The sequence below is a fragment of the Chionomys nivalis genome, chromosome 19 (assembly GCF_950005125.1).
Source record: "Chionomys nivalis chromosome 19, mChiNiv1.1, whole genome shotgun sequence".
Lineage (NCBI taxonomy): Eukaryota > Metazoa > Chordata > Mammalia > Rodentia > Cricetidae > Chionomys > Chionomys nivalis.
In genome coordinates this window covers 54,603,371-54,627,071 of record NC_080104.1, presented here as the reverse complement: position 1 = coordinate 54,627,071, position 23,701 = coordinate 54,603,371, and the positions used below count along the sequence as shown (strand labels likewise).

The window sequence follows — 23,701 nt, the reverse complement described above, 5'->3', positions numbered from 1 at the left end:
ATGCAGCCTGGGAGCTGAATAAGTTGGAATCACTGAGTACAGTGGGTTGGGGGGAACCAGTGAAGGGGATCTGCCTCCATGGAGCAATCAGTTGGGCACCGTGGGCATGGCCTAGAACAGTGAGCTGCCTATCTGCCTCATGATGAGAGACCACCCCTGTGTAAATCAGGCCCCACCTAGCTTGCTCTGTAGGGAGACCTCGGACCTCTCCATTTCTGTTCGCTGTGGGACCCTGGTGCCACCCCACACTCCAGTGCCCACCCAGCTCAGTCTCATGGTCTTAGGACTACTATATAGCTTTGGGCTTATTCAACACCCCAGCCCCTCTTACTGCACCTTCAAACATTACTGTTTTGTTGTTGTTGTTATAATGTGGGGCCCATGCACACTTACATGGTGATATAATTTTACACCCCATCTCTAGGGGAAATTCCTGGCTGCAGAGGTGCATGCCAGTTGGGGAAATACTACCAAGTTACCCTGCCCACTTTGCATATCCTGAGATGGACAATACTGTCCCTATATTGGGGACAGTGGTAGGAACTAAGAGCTTTGTATAGTGGTGTATTATGGTGCTCCTCCCCAGAGCACTGCCTTCCCTGTCTGGCCACCAATGAGAGGATCTTTGTAGCTAGTACCAAGTGGTTGCTGAGGGCCCACAGCTCAGATGACGGTCACCCCTGGCGGTGGCTCCAGGAAAGATTACATTTTTCACATCAGTGGCTCTGGAGACCCAGACAGCGAGCATCGCCCTGCCCCGCGAGATGTCATCACGTGGGCTCTCTGTCCAGGTGACTCACTTGGCATTTGGCATTTGGTAAACAGGAGGTAAGAGACAGAAACCACCCTAAGAGAGACGGGAGCCACCCTAAGAGACGGGAGCCACCCTGTCCACGGTGTACCTCAGGCATGTAGCCCGGTCTGGCCTCAGCTACATCATAGGACCCTGTGTGCCAGCGCCGAGGGCCTGTGGGCTCCCCAGAATGAAGAAGAATTGTTGTCCGTGCTGAGGTGCAGAACAGGGGAACAGGGGAGTCCCCTGTGTGGGACCTCTGGGTGGGGCCACATGCCTGCCAGACATCTCTACTAGTTCCAGCATCCACAGTGAGGAGCCATGGAAACAGAGTGGAGCTCATGGAAAACATTATTTTCTTTGATGAGTCATATTCTAAGTTGGGAGGAAAGTTCACTAGACAGTCGAGGCAGTACAGGGAACAACGCAGTCTTTGTTCAGCCGACGTGAAGAGGGTTTGGGTCTTTGGTGTTGGCAATAAAGGCATCTCTCCAGAGCCCACACCCTGGGAAAGGCTGAAGACATTCCGGAAATCCCACAGCCCCCGAAGTGGGCCCTTCAAACACTGGGTAACCCCATCCTTTGGATTCCACGCCTGTCCCACTGGGCTCATGTCACTGCTCTCTCTGAAGGCATGTGGCTTTTTTCTGGGGCTGGAAAATCCCAGATCTCTCTTCTTCCGGCCTTGCCTGGAGCGCAGGATAGACAAACTCCTTGTCCAGTTAAGAGGCTCCTGGAATTGCCCAGCGTTTGTGTATTGGGAAGCTCAGTGAACAGGGTCAAGCAGTTGCCAAACGTGTGGCTTCTCTCTTCAGCTGTGAGGCCTTGGAGTCGGTGTGCAGTAGGCAGCCAGCGTCCTTGGTTGTGACATTCACCCTCAGGTCAGGGAACCCTGTTCCACACGTGTCCTCTGCCCTGCAGCCTGCAGCCTTTGGGATCCCTTTTCTAACCGATTTTCTTGGGTAGAGCCCATGAAGGGCACTAGTCATGTCTGAACTGTCCTGGGAGGGCAAGGGGGTCACCAAGATGCTGCCCATAGGCCAGAGATCAGCAGAATCCCAAGTTTGAACCTAGCTCCCTGGGTCATGTATCAGCCCGATGCTATAACTAAACAAACAGGACGAGCCCTCCCATCCCCCAACTCTGTCAGAATGGGGATCTGCAAGGCACAGGTTAATATTTGAAACCAGCATTTAAGGTTATGACTATACCATTAAAACCAGAAACTCGGTGTGGGACCAGTGAGCCCAGGCCTCCACTCAAAGGGACTCTCTACCTGGGCTACAATGCCCATCCAACCACAGGGCACTGGGGATTTGTGCTACAGCCTTCAGGTCTCACAGAAAAAGCCCCTTATCCTTGGTCCTACATAGCTGACCAAGCGGGCCACCAGACCACGAAGAGTGTAGTTGAAAGGCCCCTGAGCCACCAGAGTTCCAGAAGGGCCTGGTCAGTAGGCCGCATGTTCGGGACTTGGAACTAACACTGCCAGTACTGCTGCTGCTGGACGACATGGATGATGGCCTGATTTGTAAGCCTAGGCACAACAGGGTGTGTTATGGGGGCCCTTGCTGTCCCCAACTGTAGGCAGGCCCTGAGAGACTGCAAGAGATACGAGGAACACAGACTGGCATGGCAGTCACCAACTGAGACCACAGAGAGTCAGTAGGGTCTAGCTAGTGTGTCACCACCAGGGCACATTGGCTCAAGACCAGAGCAGGGGGCCTCCCGGGCCTCTCTTATCTGTAGCCCTCCTCCCTGAAGACCCCACTACCCTATCATGAGACCCCTGGGTCTCAGCCTGTCCCCTCCTAGTAGGAGACCCCATGTATGTATGTATACCTGGGCGATAGGCACCACAGAGGCAGGGATCTGCCGCCCATTGCGCGTCACCTGAAGCCACTGCAGTTCTTACAGACACAGATAAGGGATTTTTGCCTTCTGGTTTTCTAAAGCATTTCTAAGTAAGACACAAAAATCGTTCCCATGATGGTGGCCTATGGCCTCTAGGGCCCACACACTGAGCAGGATTTGAGTGAGGTTAAATACCCCTACCTTCCCAAAAAGCAAGCTTTAAAATTTTTTTTTTTCTTCTTCCTCAAAGCGCTGGAAAGGAAGACACTTTCAAAAGAGGCTGGGAGCTGCCGGGACTGGTCGTCTGCAGGCAGAGGGGGCGCTGTTGCTCCGTGGAGAAAAATGGTTCTTCACTCCTTCCTGACCACACCCAAGACTTCAGAGCCACCCAGGGGCTGGCAAAGGCAGTTTCTGTGGGGTTTTCATTCTTTCCACTTTCTACTCAGTTTTTCAGGTGACACTCCCCTCCCCCATTACAAGGAGCTGGAAATAGAAAAGAGCCCCTCAGGCTCTCCTGCTCCTCCCTCCCCTTCAGCCCTGACCCTCCTGCTTAGCAGCCGTGCACCAAGGGTCTCCTCCCTGCCCACTTGACTCACTGACCCCCAACCATCCCGTGTGGGTGCTTGAGACCTGACAAAGTCTCTGGAACTTGGTTTGGAATTTTAGATCCAGGGGTTGCCTAGCCCTGAGTTCCCCAGGGACCGTAGGCAGGTCTGCAAGGGGAGAGAGAACCTCAGGTCATGGGCTTGCTGCTGCTCGGGACTTTTTGGACACACACACACACACACGTGCAAACATACACACAGGTGAATCTAGGCATCTATTTATACAGGTTGAGTCTCAGCGCCCTTGGTACCCCACACTTTTCCAGTCCTAATCTTCCCATGGCTTAGGGTAGTTTTCTCCAAAGCACTAAAGACCAGGCTGGCTTCAGGGGCACACTGCCCAGGAGAGATATGCCCAAAAGTGACCTGCAGCCTGGCAAAGATTGGAGTCAAGGGTGAATAGCAAGGAGCTTGTCCACATATAGCCCTAGTAGCCTCCATAGGAGCCTAAAGTAGTCCTGGGGTGGGGAAAGGCAGCAAAACACAGAGATAAAGAGGCAGAGAGCGGGATGAGGGAGAATGCAGGAATGAAGGACCGGCGTTGTTGTGGGAAGGGAAGGGCCGTGTGTGAACCTGCAGCAGTGGCAGCGGGGGACCATGTGGCTGTGATTCTCCAGGACTTGCTGTGTATTCTCTTCAGCACGGCTCTCCTGTCCACAGAGGCGACCTGAGGAGAGGAAAAGCAGGTGTCGTAGGGCCACTGAGACTAGCTACAAAAGGACAAATGAAGCCGTTTGAAGGGTCTGCTCTGAATTTTTTGTGTAGAACACCTCCAAGCACAGCTGACTGCACCCCTGGGCTGTGCTTCCCACCCTGAGGCTTCTTCTGCACTATCATTCACCTATCCTGGGGAACACAAGAGGGGTGATGAGATTTGTACCAATAAGACCATGTGCACACCATGGCGACACATTCTCTTTTGTCAGACAGACATGAAGACAAAGGATGCTATCGCAAGGAGTCCTGGGAGCAAGTATCACTGCTGGTTTTCTTTAAAGAACTTTTACTATTAACGATGCTACTATTTGTAATAAGGCTTTTGTGTTCTAACAACTACACCAGTCTTCTGGAATCTTCTCTTGGCAAGGATGGCTCTGGCTTTGTCTGGAGCCCTCTCCTCCAGGGACTTTATCAGTACACACACACACACACACACAGCACCACCACCACCACCACCCCAGAGAGAGAGACTTCTACAAACACATCCATATGGTTGTTGTTGACAACTTGGTTTTCCCATAGTAAAGATGAAAATACCTTTGACAATTAAGTATTTAACTAAACTGAAGAGACAGTGGCATGGAATTCTCCAGTGCCTGAGAAAGCCGCATTTGTGGAAGTCGGTACTCATACCCGTAAACTGGGTTGGTCAGTCCCACAGGCAGTATTTGGAATGAAACTGCCAGAAATATTTCCTGAACTTCTTTTGGGATCACATATTCCGTACACACTATATTTTATTCTTCTTTACACAGGGTAGTCGACTGTGGGCGAGGAAACACCCCACGTCCTGTGGTCACTGGAATTCCACAGCCCAGGAGTATCTTGGTTCATAAAACCCTTGAGGAGAGGGTTTTTTTATTTCAAGGTTCCAGAGACCCGAAGCTGTGACTCACTCAGCTCTGAGGCCCTCCCCTTCCTCTCCCCCTCCTCTCCTGATCCCTCCCCTCTTTGCACCTCCCTCCCTCCCTCCCTCCACCCTCACTGGCTCCCAACAGCCCTGGGCTCTAACTGCAGCGAGCAGAGACATCCTCTTACGCTGCCATTACCAGCGCCCACCCTGACCCTGGCCCGCACTTGATGGGGACCCGCAGGCCAGCCAAAAACATGAGGCTGGCCCACGCTCTGCTGTCCCTGCTGCTACAGGCCTGCTGGGTGGCTGCACAGGACATCCAGGGCCCCAAGGCTATTGCCTTCCAAGGTGAGTGAGCTTACTGCACTCCCGAGTGCTGTGTTTAGCTGCCTGAATGCCTGGAAGAAGATAGAATCGATGCTCACCTTCCCCCGCCCCCCATAACCTGGGTACTGTCACTAGTCTCATTTTGTCTTAATCCTGTGGAGAGCCACCGAGAAGGGGCCTTGTCCCTTGCCCAAGCCTGCATTCCACTCAGTTCCCATCTTGAAGCAGCTGGAACACTGCTCCCACCCACAAGGTCCTGGAGTCCTGTCACCTCAAATCTCTCCATGCTCGGGAGATGACAGAGCTGGAGACTCCAGGGGGCCCTACCAATGAAGGGGAGCCTGTGGCTACCATGCCTGGTCCGTTTTCTGTCCTGGGTGAATAACTGTTAAAGGCCCCAAAACTGCTATTTCTCTTTGCCTGACAGCCAGATAGATGACCTGTCCCTTCATACCCGAGCATGAGGTCATGGCTTTGAGTTGAACCTGAGAACAAATGAGAAATAATCCAGTTCTCCCAGGCAGTCTCTGCCCTCTGTAACTGGCCAAGGCCACTCTGAGTGAGGCTCTGTTCAAGGGACAGGACACCCTGGGTGTCCTTCCGACCCTGCTGGGTGTCGCCTACCAGGCAGGTGGCTGGTGGGCCGCCATCACCTGCCCAGGGCTCTGCTGCTAAGAAGGGATGGTGTCTCAGAGAGCCTCTGGCCTGAATGGGGATGTGTGAAGAGGGTCTGGTGCTCCCAGCGGGGCTCAAGGCATGGCTGAATGACCTTATGGAACCTTCCCTGGCTCAGACTGCCCTGTGGATCTATTCTTCGTGCTGGACACCTCTGAAAGTGTGGCCTTGAGGCTAAAACCCTATGGGGCCCTGGTGGACAAGGTGAAGTCCTTCACCAAGCGCTTCATCGACAACCTGAGAGACAGGTAGCGTGAACTTGCCTTGGCCTGTCCTGTATGGGCTTGGGGAGGGGGTAGACCTGCATGCAGAGCTGAGCCTTAACTTCCCACTTCAGGACTCTATCCTGTGTGGTGCAGCTGGGTGGGGGAGAGGTGGAGCAGGAGGGAGGCTGACCGAGTGTGAGATGGGACAGTGGGGAGGAATTACCTCGCCCGAAGGACTGAGGAGACAATACTGAGTGTAGAGATGTGGCCTCTCCACACTCCAAACACAGACAGGAGTTTGGGGAGTCAGTCAGATAACTATTTATGCCTCACGCCTGGAGTCCTGCATGCAGCTGGACCCCACCTGGTCCACATGGACTTCAGAATGTCTTCCTAAGTCCCCAGTGTCCTCAGCACAGGCTGTGAGTAGGGGTGCAGGCTTCATGTACCCCCTTTCTCACTCCCTCCTCAGTGGGGCCCTGAGGACAGAGGGTGTGGCTAGGGCAGGTCCTGAGGAAAGGTGTAGGTGATGAACGTCTCCCCATAGCAGGGTCCCTGCACAGCGGTCAGTCAGTGTGAGGATGGGAATTCAGACAGTGTGATCTTCAGCCTTACTAGCTACCCAGCCCAGGGCCCAGGGTCCAGGGCCCTACCCGTAGAGACCGTGGCTCTGGAATGTGGGAGCAAACCATTTACCCCCAGGGCTGCCACCTCAGGGACTGTGGAGTTCTAGAATATGAACTTAATGAACAAATCTGAGGCCCTAGGAAGAAAAAGGGAGGTCCTAATGTAGAAGGCAGTGATGTGGCCTAGGTCGCTTTACTCAGCATTCATGTCCCACCTATGATACGAATGGAATTACATTTTACTCCAGAGGCCTTAGTTACCCTGTCTCCTGATGTCCTGCATGGGCCACCATAGCAGGCCTTGGAGAGCTGTGTGGCCAACAAGGTGGAGGCAACTTGAACCCACTTCAGAAACCCACCTGTCCTATTTAGAACTGGCCTGTGATGTGCCTGCCTCTGTCCTCACCCAGCCCTCTGCAGTACATGGGGGTCTGTGGCTCCAGCTGGGGTCATGTTTATAGCTCAGTTGAGACCCAGGTTGGTTTGCCCAGCCGTGCCCATTGTGTGGACCCTGAGCCGCGTGATCATCCATGAGATCACCCTTGGGTGGGACAGCAGGTCCCTTTGTGCCAGTTAGAGTGAAGCCCCCTCACCTCGTCCCACCTGTGGCTCTCAGGTACTACCGGTGTGACCGTAACCTGGTTTGGAATGCGGGTGCCCTGCACTACAGCGATGAAGTGGAGATCATCCGAGGGCTCACGCGCATGCCCAGTGGCCGCGATGAGCTCAAGGCTAGCGTGGATGCGGTCAAGTACTTCGGCAAAGGCACCTACACCGACTGCGCCATTAAGAAGGGGCTGGAGGAGCTGCTCATAGGGTGAGTGGTGCAGGGCCATTCACAATGGCCAGCCATCCGCAGGGGCCCAATCCGGGCCGGCCATGTCTAACTCTGTCAACCAGGATGGTCCCCTGTGACTTCAGACACCTTCTCAACCTGTGTGCTACAGAGCCTCCTTGACCCATTTTTCATGGCCAGGTGAACCGCTGCCAGGCTGCCCGTTACCCATCCAAGGCTGGGCTGGAGTCTAGAAACTCTACCTCAGGGGGCAATGTGCCTGTAGCCACAAACCTATTCACCTTGCCAGGGACCACAAGGCCATACCCCAATCTCCATCCATCCGTGTGCCTAGTCACTGTCTCAACCAGTGAACTAAATGACCCTGGTCACCACCCAGAGAAAGAGGTGACAGAGAAGCAGATAGTGATGTAGGGAGAGAAGAAGAGAGCAGCCAGTTACTGCAGGACAGCTTTGGCATCGCCTGAAGTCCTTTAGTGGCGGGCGGAATGGCTTCTTCCACAACCCATCATGAGTGGGTCTGAGGCCCTTTCCTCATCTGGCTCAATGTCTTCCCATAATGACCCAGGCGTTGAGCTGATGGGTAACAGGTGGCTATGACTCTACTCCTTCCCCGTGCAGCCAGCTCAGGGGAGAGATACGAGCCCCTCACCCCTCTTCCCTTCTGCGGCTTCATTGAGATCCCCCAGCATTGTGAGGCTGCAGGGCTGAGCCCCATTCCGAGGTCCATTGGGCCCCTCCACGTTAACACCAATGTGTGATAAAATTGTACAGGCTGTGCCAGGCCCTGTCTCCCATCTGTAGCTGTACGAGGTGAGAAGGTTAGTGGCTGGGTTGGAGATATGGCCTAGGGCATGGCTGCCACGTGCGATCCACAGAATAAACTTGCACGTTGTGTGGAAAAGCCCTGATGTCTGTGTGGCCCCCTACCCCACTCTGACCTCTTGCTCAGAGAGGCCATTGCATTGTTTAGGGTGAAACAATCCAAGGGTATCTGTGAGTCCCTCTACCTCTTACACCAGTTGCCTTCCACAGGACACCACCAACCCCCAGTAGCCCAGGGTCACCCCTGGCTCTCTTGTTCTCAGAGGTTTGGGGTCCAGTGCATCTTGAGATGATGCCCACTTAGTGTGCACACGAAGGACCGGTGCCTTCCCTGACAGTGCATCTCAAAGATGTGGCCATGTAACAAGACCTGCTCCTTTATAATCACGATCAATGGGGAATCCTGGTCCCTCGGTGACAGGGGACAGCATGTCCAGAGCTTCATCAGGTCCTTCTCCTTGACCTCTGGTCACCAGCTCTGAGGGTTCCCAGGCTCTGAGCCCTAGAGAGGGGTCTCATGCTGCCCACCTCTCCAGGGGCTCCCACCTCAAGGAGAACAAGTACCTGATCGTGGTGACTGATGGGCACCCCCTAGAGGGCTACAAGGAACCATGTGGGGGCCTTGAAGATGCAGTCAACGAGGCCAAGCATCTGGGCATCAAAGTCTTCTCCGTGGCCATCACACCTGACCACCTAGTAAGACCCCACCTCCTTTTATGCTCTCAACACACAAGATGGAGGGTCATCTGGGCTCCTGCCGTCTGAGCCCCAGAGTCACTGGAGTCTTCTCTGCTAATGTTTGGGTACACACAGACTGTTTCAAGGCCCCTCCCACCTGCTGGGCCCCTGGTATGACCCTTGGGGTGGAGACCCCCCAGCAGACAGTCCTAGCCCTTCAAAGGGCTGACCCCACACCCCTGAGGCTTGGCTCTGCAACCACCACCCAGTTCCTGGTGGTGCATGGCCTTTCAGAGGTCATTCATTCTCTCCTCCTCCACGCGCCCAGGAGCCACGCCTAAGCATCATCGCCACAGACCACACATACCGGCGCAACTTCACAGCAGCGGACTGGGGGCATAGCCGCGATGCCGAAGAGACCATCAGCCAGACCATTGACACCATTGTGGAAATGATTGTGAGCGCTGACCTCTTTGGGGTGGGGGAAGAAAGCCTGGGCCCAGGGGAGAGACTAACTCACCCTTCGGTTTCCATTTCAGAAAAATAACGTGGAACAAGTGGTAAGTGCGCCCCCCTGAGCCACGTCAGGGCTGTGTCTTACGCGGTCCTAGCCCTGCCAGTGTGTCCTCTGTTGGAGTGAGTGTCCCAGGGCCCTTCCCTGTCCTTGTTGGAGCATCCATCCCCTGCGTTTGGACTCTGACTGATCTTTATCCTTTTTTTCCACAGTGCTGTACCTTTGACTGCCAGGTAAGTGTGGTCCACTTTCCATGCTGACCCCTTGACCCTTGTCTAGGGTCTGAGGATGAAGAGAGGTCTCTTGTTTCTTTCAGGCTGCCAGAGGACCTCCTGGTCCCCGAGGTGACCCCGGGTATGAGGTGAGTGGCTGAAATTGCCTTGCTTCTCTTGAGATGGAGTCACTGGGAACCATAGCTCTACGCCCACCTCCTTGGGAATCTTATACACCTGACACTGGCTGGGCAGGTATTTTTGTCCAGCGACAAAGACTGGGCATCACTTAAATGTGGTTTGGGGTGTGGGAGTTGGAAATGTAGAGTCTCCCCCTTGTGGTCCCCAAGACTGCCTTCAGGCTTAAAGTTGGTTTGGCATCCACTTGGTTCTTGAAATCAAACACCTTATGGTGGGGTTGGGAATGAAACTGGGGGTCCAAGTCCTACTGAGACTCACATGGGCAAATCTGAACACTATGGGAGATGCTGGGGTCAGATCTAGGGTGACTCTCCTGCCACATGGCCGTCACCCACAGAGCTGAGCTATCCCCTCACCCCACCCCAGGGAGCTTCCTTGCTGGGTCTTCCTGTTTCTCTAGGCCTAGAGTACACACCAGCTCTGTCTTGAGAACTTGTGGGCAGAGGCAAAGTCTAGGCCCAAGTCTAGGGTGGCACAGCCTGAGGAACCTGGGAAGACTCCCAGAACTCAGGCAGTCCCAGAATCACGGCCAGAAGAATTCTGGAACCTGGATGGAATCGCCCTGTAGATCTTTCTCATGCCTAAGGGGTCTCGCCCAGCTTTCCACGACAGATGGGCGTGGCTCCTGACCTGGTTCCCTTGAGCTGATCTCCTTTGCCTTCCAGGGGGAACGAGGAAAGCCAGGTCTTCCCGGAGAGAAGGGAGAAGCTGGAGACCCTGTGAGTATGGGTTACCATCTGCGTGACAGTGGGGACAAATGCTGAGAAGCCTGAGTCTGGGGATCTGAGCCATAGAAACTTCTAGAACAGCAGCTCTGAGCACTGGGAGAAGAAAGGCTGCCCCAGGGGTCAGGCCAACAAGTCTGCTTTGGGCCATGATCAATCTCCTGGCAATTCCCCTTCCTTTCTAGCCCTCCTCATGGTGACCTGGATCCCCCCCCTCTCCTCTGGGGTACTGTGTCCCCTTCTCCTCCCTCCTGGGTGTTCTGGATTCCCTCCCTCTTCTCTGGGGTACTGTGTCCCCTTCTCCTCCCTCCGGGAGCTTGCCATGAGATCTTGGGAGAACCTTTGGGAGCCTCACAGAGGCCCTGTCTTCTTCCCTACCCACCCTGTTCTGGGCCTGTCTGGGTTCAAGATTCTATGTGGGTCTTTCTAGTCGTAGTGAGGGGTGAGGTGGGCTGAGTGGTTGGTCCCTTCCCCTGTGATCCAGGGATATCTGACTATCTCTTGTTCTGTTCCAGGGAAGACCCGGAGATCTTGGGCCAGTCGGGTACCAGGGTATGAAGGTACGTGTCCCTAATGCCCAGTGACCTCTCCTGAATGGAATGGATCAGGGCTTGGCAGTGAGGTACAAACTGGTCAGTACAAAAATAACGTACCCCTTCCTTTTCTGTTTGGTTCATAGGGAGAAAAAGGGAGCCGCGGAGAGAAGGTGAGTGAGGGCCAGCTTCCATATCTCCAGCTTCCATATCTCCAGCTTCCATATCTCCAGCTTCCATATCTTCAGCTTCAATATCTTGACCAATAAGCATCACAGGGAGAGAGCCGGTGCTTCTGTCACGGGGAAGCATGGGAATCAGACCCTCCCGCCTCCCTCCATGCCTCAGGGGAAGATGTGTCTGGTCTCCAGGGACAGGTCCCCTGAGTTCTGCTGCCACCTCAGGCCACCTGGATCAGGAGGACTGGGAATGTCACTTTGCCTCAGTGGGCAGTTCCTGGAGACCCTCTGAATACAGGCCCTGTCCTCTTCCTTACCACTCTGTCCTGCGCCCCTGATCGTCACAATTCTGTATCTCTTGGGTGTGTGGGATGCTGTTGTGTTCACAGTGGTCCCACCACACTGTGCGTGCCTCCCTCCCTCCTACTGGGAGGATGACGGTGCAGTGTGACGGTGCAGTGTGACACAGTGCAGGGTGACGGTGCCATGTGACGGTGCCGTGTGACGACAGTGCAGTGTGACGGTGCAGTGTGACACAGTGCAGGGTGACACGGTGCAGTATGACGGTGCAGTGTGACGGTGCAGTGTGACACAGTGCAGGGTGACGGTGCCATGTGATGGTGCCGTGTGACGACAGTGCAGTGTGACGGTGCAGTGTGACACAGTGCAGGGTGACACGGTGCAGTATGACGGTGCAGTGTGACGGTGCAGGGTGACACGGTGCAGTGTGACGGTGCCATGTGACGGTGCCGTGTGACGACGGTGCAGTGTGATGGTGCAGGGTGACACGGTGCAGGGTGACATGGTGCAGTGTGACGGTGCAGTGGGGGCCAAGTCCCCTGGTCCAGCCAGGGGACTGCCTCTCACCCTCTTCTTCCTGTTCCCATAGGGCTCCCGAGGACCAAAAGGCTACAAGGTGAGTACGGATGGGTCAAGGACGTAAATGCTGTTCACGCTGGCCACATCTGGCCTTCGTCTAACCTCCCTTTGTCTCCCTGTCTCACAGGGTGAGAAAGGCAAGCGTGGCATTGACGGGGTAGACGGCATGAAGGTAATCATGAGGCCGGAAGGCTGAGAGGCTGGGGTATACCCTCTAAGATGGGAGGAGACAAAGCCAGGGGCTGCCCCAAGTGCGCAGGCGCAGTTCTCATGGTGGGGCTTCCTGAGAGTGAGAGTCAGGTGATGTTACCTGCCAAGACCCAGGTCATAGGAAAGACTGGTCCCTGCCTCTTCTATCTCTTCCTCTCTGTTTCTCTCATTTCCTCTTCCCTCCCCTTCACCTTGCTCTCAATAACTACCTCACTTAAGCTCTGCCTCCACGGCATGCTTGTCTCCTGCCCGCCATGAGGCCTCTGGCTCTCACCCCCCAAGGTCTCTCTCCTGTGGTTTTACATTTGGTCTCTGCTCCCTTCTCTGCTCTTTCTCTCTCCTCTTCCAATAAACCTCCTATGTGAGTTCTGTTGTATGGCATGCATGGCGTGACTCCTTCCTGGCCATTAAAAAAAATATCCTAATATTGTAGTGTAATGATATGCAGGCGCGAGGTGGGACCACAGATTCCATGGTGGGGGACAAACACGCCATCAGACAGAGCTTACCTAGAAAGGGAAGGGAGGGGAGAGAAGGGGAGGGGAGGGGAGAGAGAGAGAGATGCAGAAAAGGAGAAAAGTGATCCCCTTAAGTGCAGAGGGCTCCTGACCTTCCTGGGTGGGGCTTGGATGAACAGAGTTCAAGTCTCTACTCAATCACACCAATCTTGCTGTTTCCTTCTCCCAGGGGGAGACAGGGTTCCCAGGACTACCAGGCTGCAAGGGCTCTCCAGGATTTGATGTAAGTCACTTCCTCTACCTCCTATATTTTGGAATAATGGGTTCTTGGAAATTTGGTTCAAACCCTTGCTATTCTGACTCCACCCAATGGCCGAGCTACATGTGAATTCACCTACTCTGCCCAATGGCCGAGGTGTATGTGAATTCATTTGATTTATTTGCTCAGTCTGAGGATGGCCGCTTATCTGGGGCCCATGGGGGATCTTAGCTACCTGTGACCTGCATATCCATCTTCCCACCAGGGCATTCAAGGACCCCCAGGTCCCAAGGGTGATGCTGGTGCCTTTGGATTGAAAGGAGAGAAGGTAGGTGACAGGCAGCCCCAGAGAGTCGAGACTCTACCTTCTACTAAGGCCAAGTATTCCTTCTGGGACCCACAGTGTGGGGAACAAGCCTGGCTCTGAGAAGTCCCGCCATGAAACCTCGATTGGCAGACTCAAGTTTGCCGCTCACCACCATGCAGCTCAGGTCTGGACCTGAGGGATTTTAAGGCTTTTATGGTCAAGGGTGTGCTGTGCAGATGAGGGTGAACTGTGAGGACCCTAGGAGGCCATAACTGGGCCCAGGCCCTGATGTGGCTTCCAGTGTCTGAACCCATCGACCAAGATCTCTGTTCTTCCCCAGGGTGAAGCTGGAGTGGATGGCGAGGCTGGGAGACCAGGAAGCTCAGGACCAACTGGAGACGAGGTAAGATGACCTGGCATATGATGGGATGGGGTAGTATGAGCCTCGTGGACATTGGGGCTTGCGGTCATTCTCAACTTGTCCTCCCCCAGGGAGATCCAGGAGAACCTGGTCCCCCCGGAGAGAAAGGAGAGGCTGGTGATGAGGTAAGCACCCCTATCCTGGTCCAGCCTCCATCCTCAGCTGCAGGCGGAGTGCAGCCTAGTGCGCAGACTCATGTACTGTCTTCCTTGTCCTAGGGGAACGCTGGCCCAGATGGACCCCCAGGAGAGAGGGTGAGTCAGTTGGATGGTACTGTACTGTCCTCACCATCCGCAGGAAAGACTCGTGCAGACTGGCCTGGATCTGACCTCTGTAGGTCCTTAGTGCTCTGTCTGTAGGCCTTGGCTAGGCGGGAAGCCAAACCCTAGCCATTCTAAATTTCACCATGCATGCAGGGCCAGGGGTCACTTGAGAGTCTTGAGGAGGCAGACAGCCTGAGGAACACAGAGGCCCACCTCTGGAATGATGTGTCATGACATCTGGGGAGATCACTGGGCCCAGCCTTCAAGCTCCCACCCTTCCCAGGAGTGCATCACAGATAGACTCATATCTACTTCTCTCCACACAGGGTGGCCCTGGTGAAAGAGGACCTCGGGGGACCCCTGGTGTGAGGGGCCCAAGGGGAGACCCGGTAAGTCATGCCCTGGGGTTGTCTAGGGGACACATTGAGGCTAGAGCTGAGCATAGGTTCACAGGGCCAGCTACGCAGCCTTATTGGTGTCTAGGCCTCAGCCCTCCTGCCTTCCTGTGGAAGCTGCCCAGGGCTCTGAACATCCAAGGCAGGGCATCAGTCCACATCCCAACAGAGGCTCGCTCATTCCTTGGGCCCGTCTGGAGGAGAAGAATCTGCAAGTGGGGTCAGCCGTGGTCTACAGCTTGGAGTTCAGCAGACTCTTCTGATCCTCACCAGTGTGCCTCAATCACTGGCCACCAAGATAGTTTGCCATTCCTAGAACAAATTGCTGGTGGTGCCCATGTGGCCTCTACCCTACATTCATGGGCTCATTTCTCCCCAGGGTGAAGCTGGACCACAAGGTGACCAAGGAAGAGAAGGCCCCGTCGGCATCCCTGGAGATCCGGTAGGAAGCCTAATGTATTGCAGGGAATAGCGACACTTCGCAGTTTTGTAGGTCCACACAGTACTACTCAGTACTTAGTACTGCTCAGTACTAAGCTAAGTGCTCCATTTGGGTCTTCTGAAAAAATGCTCTCGGTGACTTAGCACAGGGGCCCTCCTACAAATGTGTGTTCCTGCAGACACATGGTACCCATGTTTAGAGCTAGCTTGGGTTCAGCTGGCATGAACGTGTGTCAGCGCTCAACATAAGACCAAGGGATGTACTGGAGGCTGTGGGTCACAGACACTTGTAGTTTCCATAGACCCTAGATCTCTGGCCTTGATCTGTTATGTTCACAGGGTCTGGTAGTGTGGGCATGAGGGGTGTTAGAGACTCGGCCACAGAGGCAGGGAGACTATGGCCATGAGAACAGAGTGGGTCCTAGGCTTTGGCGGGGATGGAGAAGAACTCTTTGAATCCTTGGGAGACATGAGTATCAGACTGGATAGAGGTGAATTTAGCAAGATTAACACACAAGAGATTCCATGATATAAAGGTGTGAGTAAGATCTTTCAGGGCCCATGTTCAGGGAGCCAGGGCCAGTACAGCCAAGCTCAGTCCAGAGACTCTGGGGCTTTAGGTCTCCAGACCAGGTATGGTCCCCAGAGCCCTCAGAAAGGAACCAGGTAGATAGGTCATGCATCTCAGGAACAAACTGTCCTTGTGTCCATTTGGTCAGAAGTCTGGTAAGGAAAAGACTACATATGAACTTAACAGCCACGGGTAGCGGTCCCTCCCAGGCCAGTACAACCATGGAGGGTTCATGAGCAAAGGAAGACATCCACACACACTGGGACCTAAAGCGAAGGCTCCAACATGGATAGTGGAGAGGAGGGACCTGCAAGGAACCCCTCCTGACCACACCCCATGCTGACTACTGACCCCACTTATCATGAGTCCCTGAGGGTCTTCCGCCCGCCCCTGTGTTCAGGGCCCTAGATGACAGTGGGAGGAGCCTAATTTCTCCATATGAGATAGGATCCCCTGATCTGGAACTCTCAGTTCTCAGGGAAGGAAAACAAGTGTGGCCTGGGGACAGTGAGCTGAGCGCTCATGGGTCTTAATCTCCTAGGGTGATGCTGGCCCAATTGGACCTAAAGGATACCGAGGTGATGAGGGTCCTCCAGGCCCTGAGGTAAGAACTTGCCCACCCTGCGCCGCTATTTACCTAGAAGGCCAGCTCTGCGTGTCACTCTGAGGACGGCCCTAGTCCTGCAGCATCTCCCATACCCCCATCCCATCTTTCCGCATCTTGCCTTCCCTCTCTTGCCTTGGGAGAGACTGGGTCCCAGGGAGAATATTGTGCTACTAACTCACATTGTCTATGACCTGGCTATTACCTGTCCCACTCCTTTAGGGTCTCAGAGGAGCTCCAGGACCTGCTGGACCCCCGGGAGACCCAGGACTGATGGGTGAAAGGGTGAGTATTTGGGAGAACAGCCCTACCAGGCTACTGCTGGGTTAGCAGCTGGGACTTGCCTTATTTGGTCCCTTGGAGAGGTGCTGTGGGAAGGGGGGCATCCACATTCAGCTCTCAAGGATGAAGATGCCTTAAGCAAGACCCTCTTGCTTAAAAGTTCATCGAGGGTTGACGTGGGGAGGGAGGCTTTCCCTGGCTGGGGACATAGCTGTCCTGGATGTCCCCCAGGCATCTAGCCACAATGTCACGTGATGACAGCAGCTCTCTCTACTCTCAGGGTGAAGATGGTCCACCAGGAAATGGCACAGAAGGTTTCCCCGGCTTCCCTGTGAGTGTTATAGGCCTCCCTACACACCTACCCAGTCCCCCTTGGAATGCTTCTGGCCACCTGGGTGGATGAGATAAACCAGAGCCATCAGCTAGCCCAGGCATTTGGGCCTGGGCCTCCACCAGCCCTGAGTCCATCCACCTGTAGCTCTGACTTGGCTGTCATTCCGCCCCTCCCATTGGACCCTGGTATAACTCCCTTATCTTCCTTCACAGGGGTATCCAGGCAACAGAGGCCCCCCTGGGATAAATGTGAGTATCCCCATCATGCCTCTGTCAGGCGGTAGATGTGTGTTCACACCACACTCATGTGCAATCAACACACTGTTCATTTTCTCACATGACATCAGGCAGCATGCACATGTGTGAGTCTAGGGTTACATCACTGACTTCAGGGACACTCCAGCCAGGTCACATCTATCTTCTCTGCCCTCTCTACATCCTAGGTCCCACTAATCCATTTATTTTGTCTCCTGCAGGGCACAAAAGGCTACCCTGGCCTCAAGGGAGATGAGGGTGAAGTTGGAGACCCGGGAGAGGATGTAAGTGGGTGAGGGGCAGAGTCTTTCAAGAGTGTGAACCCTCACTAGAACAGGGGATCAAGGAGGCTGGAGATGAACTCTGAGGGGCCAGAGCAGCTAGTACACATGCTGTTCCTGCTGACCCCTTGCCATTTCCTTCCAGAACAACGACATTTCACCCCGTGGGGTCAAAGGAGCAAAGGGATACCGAGGCCCCGAAGGACCCCAGGTAGGTGATGTGGCTGTAGGGGTTAGGAGTGGAGGTAAGGCAAGGCCGTCTATAGCAATGAGAGGTGGAAGCCAAAAGATTCAAGGGACCAGGATTGACCCAAGGGCAATTGGAGACACTGAGGTCCCTAGAAGACATACAGTTCAAGAATCCTTGGGCACAGGCTCCTCATTTAGAGACTTTGTCTGCTCTTTCTCTGACAGGGACCTCCAGGACATGTGGGACCACCTGGCCCAGATGTAAGTAGGGTATCTGCAAATGATCTGGGGGCTGACCGCTATGGCCTTGGAGCTTGATGGGGACATTAGTGAAGCCTGGAGCTCGCAAGCACTGTTCATGGATGGGGGTAGCTGGGGGAGGAGGCCTGGAGTCTTGTACTCAGACCACAGGGATGCATGGCTACCACTGGCACATGGATGGCTATACAGGGGACACGGAACAGCCGCGGGAGACATATGGCCATGGGGGATACATGACAGCTATGTGCTAGGAATTGCACCCTATCTTTTGTTAAGCCAGGAACGCTCTAGGCCGTGGGAAGTCCCTGCACAGAGCCAACCCTCAGGGGGTTCCCAGGGACCACCAGGAATGGCCTCAGCCTAAGCCACACTAATATCCTCACCTCTCTTCCCAGGAGTGCGAGATTTTGGACATCATCATGAAAATGTGCTGTGAGTATCTGGAGCCTGGGTGACTTTCTTAATGAGCCAACAAGTTCCTACCAGCCACGGGGCCCAGAATTCTGTTTCAGAAGGGTCTCCAAGGGTGGGAGGCACGGGCAGGCAGGGCGTAGGTGCTACTGAGATTGCCGGGTCCCCCACACGGGAGAACCAGGGCTGGACTACACATCCTCTGAGATTTCAGGGACTCTGACAAGCTGGCCAGGGCTAGGCAGAACAGGACAGGGTATGCTGTAGCCTGGAGCTGTTCTGTTTAGGGCTTTTTCTTTTCTTTCCTCAGCCTGCTGTGGTGAGTGGCATCTCTTCCCTCTCAGGAATTCCTGCACGGTGTTAAGTGGACCTACTCCGGCTGCACGGTGGGCTAGCAACGCAGCAGCCATGCGTTCATCCACCTTGCTCTCCCACCCATCTGCCTTCCCCGTGAGCAGCGCCCTGGGGTCATACAGGCCCAGGACACTGATGTTCCCTGTCCTGTCTCCTTATCATTTTGAGTAATCGTCCACAGGCTGGAGCAGGAACCAGGCCTGTCCCATCCACTCTTCCACAGAGTGAGGAGGAAGAGGCAAGGGTAGCAACTATCGGGTCTGGCCAATAAAGGCCAGCCCGGCAAGTCTAGCTCACCAGGAGACGCAGGAGAAGATTCAGAATCCTCAGTGGGGGGTGGGACCATGGAATACTGAGGGAAGCCTGGAGAAGGGCACTAAGGACTGGCCCGTCCCCCTCCTAGAGTGCACATGCGGCCCCATCGACATCCTCTTCGTGCTGGACAGCTCCGAGAGCATTGGCCTACAGAACTTTGAGATTGCCAAGGACTTCATCATCAAGGTCATTGACCGGCTGAGCAAGGATGAGTTGGTCAAGGTGAGTACAAGCCAGCCTTGGACCACAGGTAGGGCCGACAGAGAGTTCAGCCCCTCTACCTTGGCTTCCCGGTTCACCACTGGATACACTGATTTATGTATACGTTCAGCTGGTAGTAGCTTGTAACAAAGTCAAACAACACATCGTTAGTGTCCACAGAAGTTATATGCATACATCACCACCATGCAGTGCAGAGAATCATGGTAGTGGGTCCAGAGCCCATCCTTTTGTGACGGAAGCTGGGAGGGCTATGTACAGAGCCGTGTGGACCTGTAGGAGTAGTTACGGACGGCCCTGTGTGAAAGTGCACGTAGGGGTCTCAAGGCCCTTGGCAGGCTGGGACTCCAGGACACAGAGGTGCTGGGCTCCAGACCTGACGATGTCATTCCTACAGTTTGAGCCAGGACAGTCACATGCGGGCGTGGTGCAGTACAGCCACAACCAGATGCAAGAACACGTGGACATGCGGAGCCCCAACATCCGCAACGCCCAGGACTTCAAAGAGTGAGAGGATTCCCAAGACCGCTGCCCCATCCCTTGTCCTACAGTGGGCCTGGCCCAACTGGGACCCTGACCCTGGCTTTGACCTTGGCCTGTCTGTCTTCTTGAGCAGAGCCGTCAAGAAACTGCAGTGGATGGCTGGTGGCACGTTTACCGGAGAAGCGCTGCAGTACACCCGGGATCGGCTGCTTCCACCCACCCAGAACAACCGAATCGCTCTGGTCATCACCGATGGGCGCTCTGACACTCAGCGGGACACCACGCCCCTCAGTGTGCTTTGCGGACCAGACATTCAGGTGGGCAGCCGCACAGCGCTGCGGTGGCTGAGCAGGCTCTCCTGCGAACACGGGAGACTGTTCTCCAGGGACGCAGGAGGACAGGGTCAGGCCAACCCCTGCCACTCTGCCCTCTGCAGGTTGTTTCTGTGGGCATCAAGGATGTGTTTGGCTTTGTCGCGGGCTCCGACCAGCTCAATGTCATTTCCTGCCAAGGCCTGTTGTCGCAAGGCCGGCCCGGTATCTCCCTGGTGAAGGAGAACTATGCCGAGCTTCTAGATGACGGCTTTCTGAAGAACATCACGGCCCAGATCTGCATAGGTGGGTGCTGGGGATCAGAGGTCTGGGTGGGCAGTGCCAAGGTCTGTCCTAGACATGTCCGCTCAGCTTTCTGGGACTGTTTGGGCTAGAGACAGCTCTCAGGATGCACCTATCACGGTCACCTCAAGAACGACTGTGAGCAGACTGGGTGGCACTGCCCAGAGTGACCGCTGGCCCAGCAGAGCCACTTGAGAGCAGGTGTTCTCATACCACTTGCATGGGCCAAGGTCTCTACCCCCAATGCCATGGACACACTGTATGTGGGCCTTGTATGAGTCTGACTCCATGGTGTGGACAACTTGGTTAAGGGACGCAGTTTGTGGCAGATTTGTGAGGGCAGTTGGTGAGCAGCAAGGCACAGTGCCTGTCCTGCAAACCACCTTTCCTCTTCTGAGGCTCAGAGTGGGCGTGGTGCATAGGGTCATGGTGGCATGGCACTCACTTCGTGTGATTTCTGTTTACAGATAAGAAGTGTCCGGATTATACCTGTCCAAGTGAGTACACGGATTGGGAAGGGCAGGGTGGGAAAGGCAGGACTTTTTTGTTTATTTGTTTTTGTTTGTTTGTTTTGGTTTTGGGTTTTTGGAGATGGGGTTTCTCTGTAGCTTTGGAGCCTGTCCTGGAACTAGCTCTTGTAGACCAGGTCAACCTCAAGCTCACAGAGATCTGCCTGCCTCTGTGTCCCGAAAGGTGTGTGCTGTCACTGCCCAGCTAAGGCAGAGCTTTTTAAGGGTACCACAGAGCTCTGGGCCCTCTCCTCTGGGGCTTGGCAGCTCTGAAAATTTGGGTGGTCTCTGGTCAGCCCTCTGGAGTCCATCCAGTCTCAGGCCACCATCTCTACCCCACAGTCACCTTCTCCTCCCCGGCTGACATCACCATCCTGCTCGATAGCTCAGCCAGCGTTGGCAGTCACAACTTTGAAACCACCAAGGTGTTCGCCAAGCGCCTAGCTGAGCGCTTCCTGTCAGCAGGCAGGACGGATCCCTCCCAGGACGTGCGGGTAGCCGTGGTCCAGTATAGTGGCCAAGGCCAGCAACAGCCGGGGAGGGCAGCTCTTCAGTTCATGCAGAACTACACAGTGCTGGCCAGCTCTGTGGACAGCATGGATTTCATCAACGATGCCACGGATGTCAACGACGCCCTGAGCTATGTAACTCGCTTCTACCGGGAAGCCTCATCGGGGGCCACTAAGAAGAGACTCCTGCTGTTTTCCGATGGCAACTCACAGGGGGCCACAGCAGAGGCCATTGAGAAGGCTGTGCAGGAGGCCCAGCGTGCAGGCATCGAGATCTTTGTGGTGGTAGTGGGACCCCAGGTGAATGAGCCCCACATCCGTGTACTCGTCACCGGCAAGACCGCGGAGTATGATGTGGCCTTTGGTGAGCGCCACCTATTCCGTGTACCCAACTATCAGGCCCTGCTTCGTGGTGTATTCTACCAGACAGTCTCCAGGAAAGTGGCACTGGGCTAGAGGGCCACATACATGGCCGTACACATGGGGACACACTTTGACAGGCCTTCCTGCCCTTCCCACCACTGACCAAACAGGAATAGGACATGTGACCCGAATGTTCCTGACCACTGTTCCACTGCCTTAGAGGGAAAGCTGAGATGCACACTGTTGACTTTGTGTAATGTCCTCCATGGCTCACCCGAGCTCCTATCTGTATCTTCCTTGATTTGTCCAGCATGGCGGCCATCTTACTGACCTCCCTCTGCCTCTGGGCGCACTCGGCCATCTCATCCTCCTTCTCTCTGCCCCTAATCTGTTTCCCGTGTCTTCATACCATCTGCAGTTTCTGTCTGTGTTGAGCCTTTCACAACAACAGTGAAACAAACCCTTGCACGGGCTCAGCTTGCTGGGTAACAGCTTTTAGAAAAATTGAGACCAAGAGCGTTTTCAAACACAAACTTGGAGGAGACCGTTCCTCTTCATCAGGTGCTTGTCAGTGACCAACATGGACCTTGGTCCTGGCCCTTAGCGGCTCAACGTGAGCAGCAGGAAATGCTGGCTCCTGCCTCTTGTCTAAGAGCAAAGGTGCTACCTGCAAGAGCTTCATATACAAAGAGGCTTAGTCTGGAGAGTTCAAACTCATGCGTTCTATCAGAACCAATCAAGAGCTCTTTTTCCTCAAACAGAGATTCGCCTTTCTTTTTGAAGACCTCTTTTAGTTTTGTTGTGGCTTCCCCATGCTCCCCTAATCTGGTCCATGCCAGCTCTCTCTGATAATAAACATTTCCATTTTTCTCTGGGACTCTTCACTGTATCCACACCACTACCCAACACACCCGGAAAGAGAAGCTAATGCCAGGCAGACCACGGGGCCAAGGAAAGGCTGCCCTGGCCCATGGGCACAGCCCAGCTGTTTCTGAGAGGAAGAATCCAGGCACAAAGCCCTTCCCATGCCAGGGAGCTGTAGTGCTGAGGTACACAGTACCCTGCAGTGCCGACTCAAGACACTAGGGCTTGATAGATTTGTCCAAAGAGATAACTTCAGACCACCTAGTTCCAACCAGATTATCCTGGTTTCAACAAAACTCAGCCAAATAAAAACTTATCCAACCAGAATAAACACGACCAAATGATATTCAATGAGATTACACCAGACCTAACCAAATCTAACCTGATTAGACCATAACCAATGAGATCTAACACAATATACTGGACCCAAACAAATAGAAACCTGATATAAAATCAGATCCAACTAGATACACTAGAACAAACTGCATTTAGTCAGATTAAAGCAAACCTTACCAGATCTAACCAGGTTAAACTGGAACAAATCAGATCTAACCAGATTAAACATAAACAAACCAGATCTAACCAGACTAAACTGAAACAAACCAGAGTTAACCAGATTAAATTGGAACAAACCAGACCCAAACATATTACACAAATTTAAATCAATCCAACTAGATCAACCAAGATCCAACCAGATTAAACAAGACCAAACCAAATAACAGACTCAGATTCTAGCAGATTAATACCAGAACCAACTAGATACAACAATATTACACTAGATCAATCCACATCCAACCAGATTAAACCAGATCTAACCAGATGAAGACCCAATAGACAACTAACTACTAGTTCTACTTCTAAAACCACTCTCCAGAAGTCCCTAAGGGAAGCTGAAGACGATGCCTACATTGGTTGATAGTTACTCAGAATGAGGTATGAGTCTGCCATGACGTTGACTCTGGCCAGGAGATGACCTATGTCTTCTGAAATGCTACCTGCAGGGTTGGGGCTGCAGATGCAAATCTGGCCAAGTGGCAAAGGAATAATGCAGCCATTAGAGTCCCCACTGCCTTGTTCTTCATTCTTGGGGAGTTGGGAGCAGAGGAAGGGCTGACCTGGGAGGCAGTAATGTGTGGTTTGGGTGTGGGGACATGCACATTGGAGTACTTCACACACAGCCATAAAAGCCCATAACAAAAAAAACCCCCACTAGATCAGTGGTTCTCAACCTGCAGGTTGCATGCAACCCCTTTGTGAGGGGGTCAAATGACCCTTTTACAGGGGCTGCCTAAGACCATCAGAAAAATAGATATTTATATTACGATTCAT

At 53.9% G+C, this 23,701-nt stretch overlaps 1 protein-coding gene across 1 annotated transcript; it reads left to right on the top strand.

Annotated features, from left to right (window-relative positions):
- Window positions 1-4,958: 4,958 nt before the first annotated feature.
- Window positions 4,959-22,402, top strand: Col6a1 (collagen type VI alpha 1 chain). The gene is made up of 35 exons (XM_057751724.1): window positions 4,959-5,173; window positions 5,946-6,075; window positions 7,276-7,476; window positions 8,817-8,976; window positions 9,287-9,415; window positions 9,498-9,518; window positions 9,685-9,705; window positions 9,789-9,833; window positions 10,551-10,604; window positions 11,126-11,170; window positions 11,290-11,316; window positions 12,212-12,238; window positions 12,329-12,373; window positions 13,099-13,152; window positions 13,394-13,456; window positions 13,776-13,838; window positions 13,928-13,981; window positions 14,075-14,110; window positions 14,446-14,508; window positions 14,894-14,956; window positions 16,068-16,130; window positions 16,353-16,415; window positions 16,693-16,743; window positions 16,959-16,994; window positions 17,222-17,284; window positions 17,427-17,492; window positions 17,696-17,731; window positions 18,127-18,163; window positions 18,453-18,461; window positions 18,900-19,033; window positions 19,428-19,537; window positions 19,647-19,830; window positions 19,950-20,130; window positions 20,595-20,624; window positions 20,979-22,402. Exons 1-35 carry the CDS (start codon window positions 5,053-5,055, stop codon window positions 21,599-21,601), a joined length of 3,108 nt encoding a protein of 1,035 aa, XP_057607707.1. The 5' UTR covers window positions 4,959-5,052; the 3' UTR covers window positions 21,602-22,402.
- Window positions 22,403-23,701: the final 1,299 nt, after the last annotated feature.

Excerpts from the sequence above, each read along its gene's own strand:
- Col6a1 (XM_057751724.1), top strand. The coding sequence starts at position 5,053 with ATGGGGACCCGCAGGCCAGCCAAAAACATGAGGCTGGCCCACGCTCTG. Across the intron at positions 16,131-16,352 it reads AGGGTCCTCCAGGCCCTGAG|GGTCTCAGAGGAGCTCCAGG; the intron begins GTAAGAACTTGC and ends CCACTCCTTTAG. Across the intron at positions 16,995-17,221 it reads GAGGCCCCCCTGGGATAAAT|GGCACAAAAGGCTACCCTGG; the intron begins GTGAGTATCCCC and ends TGTCTCCTGCAG.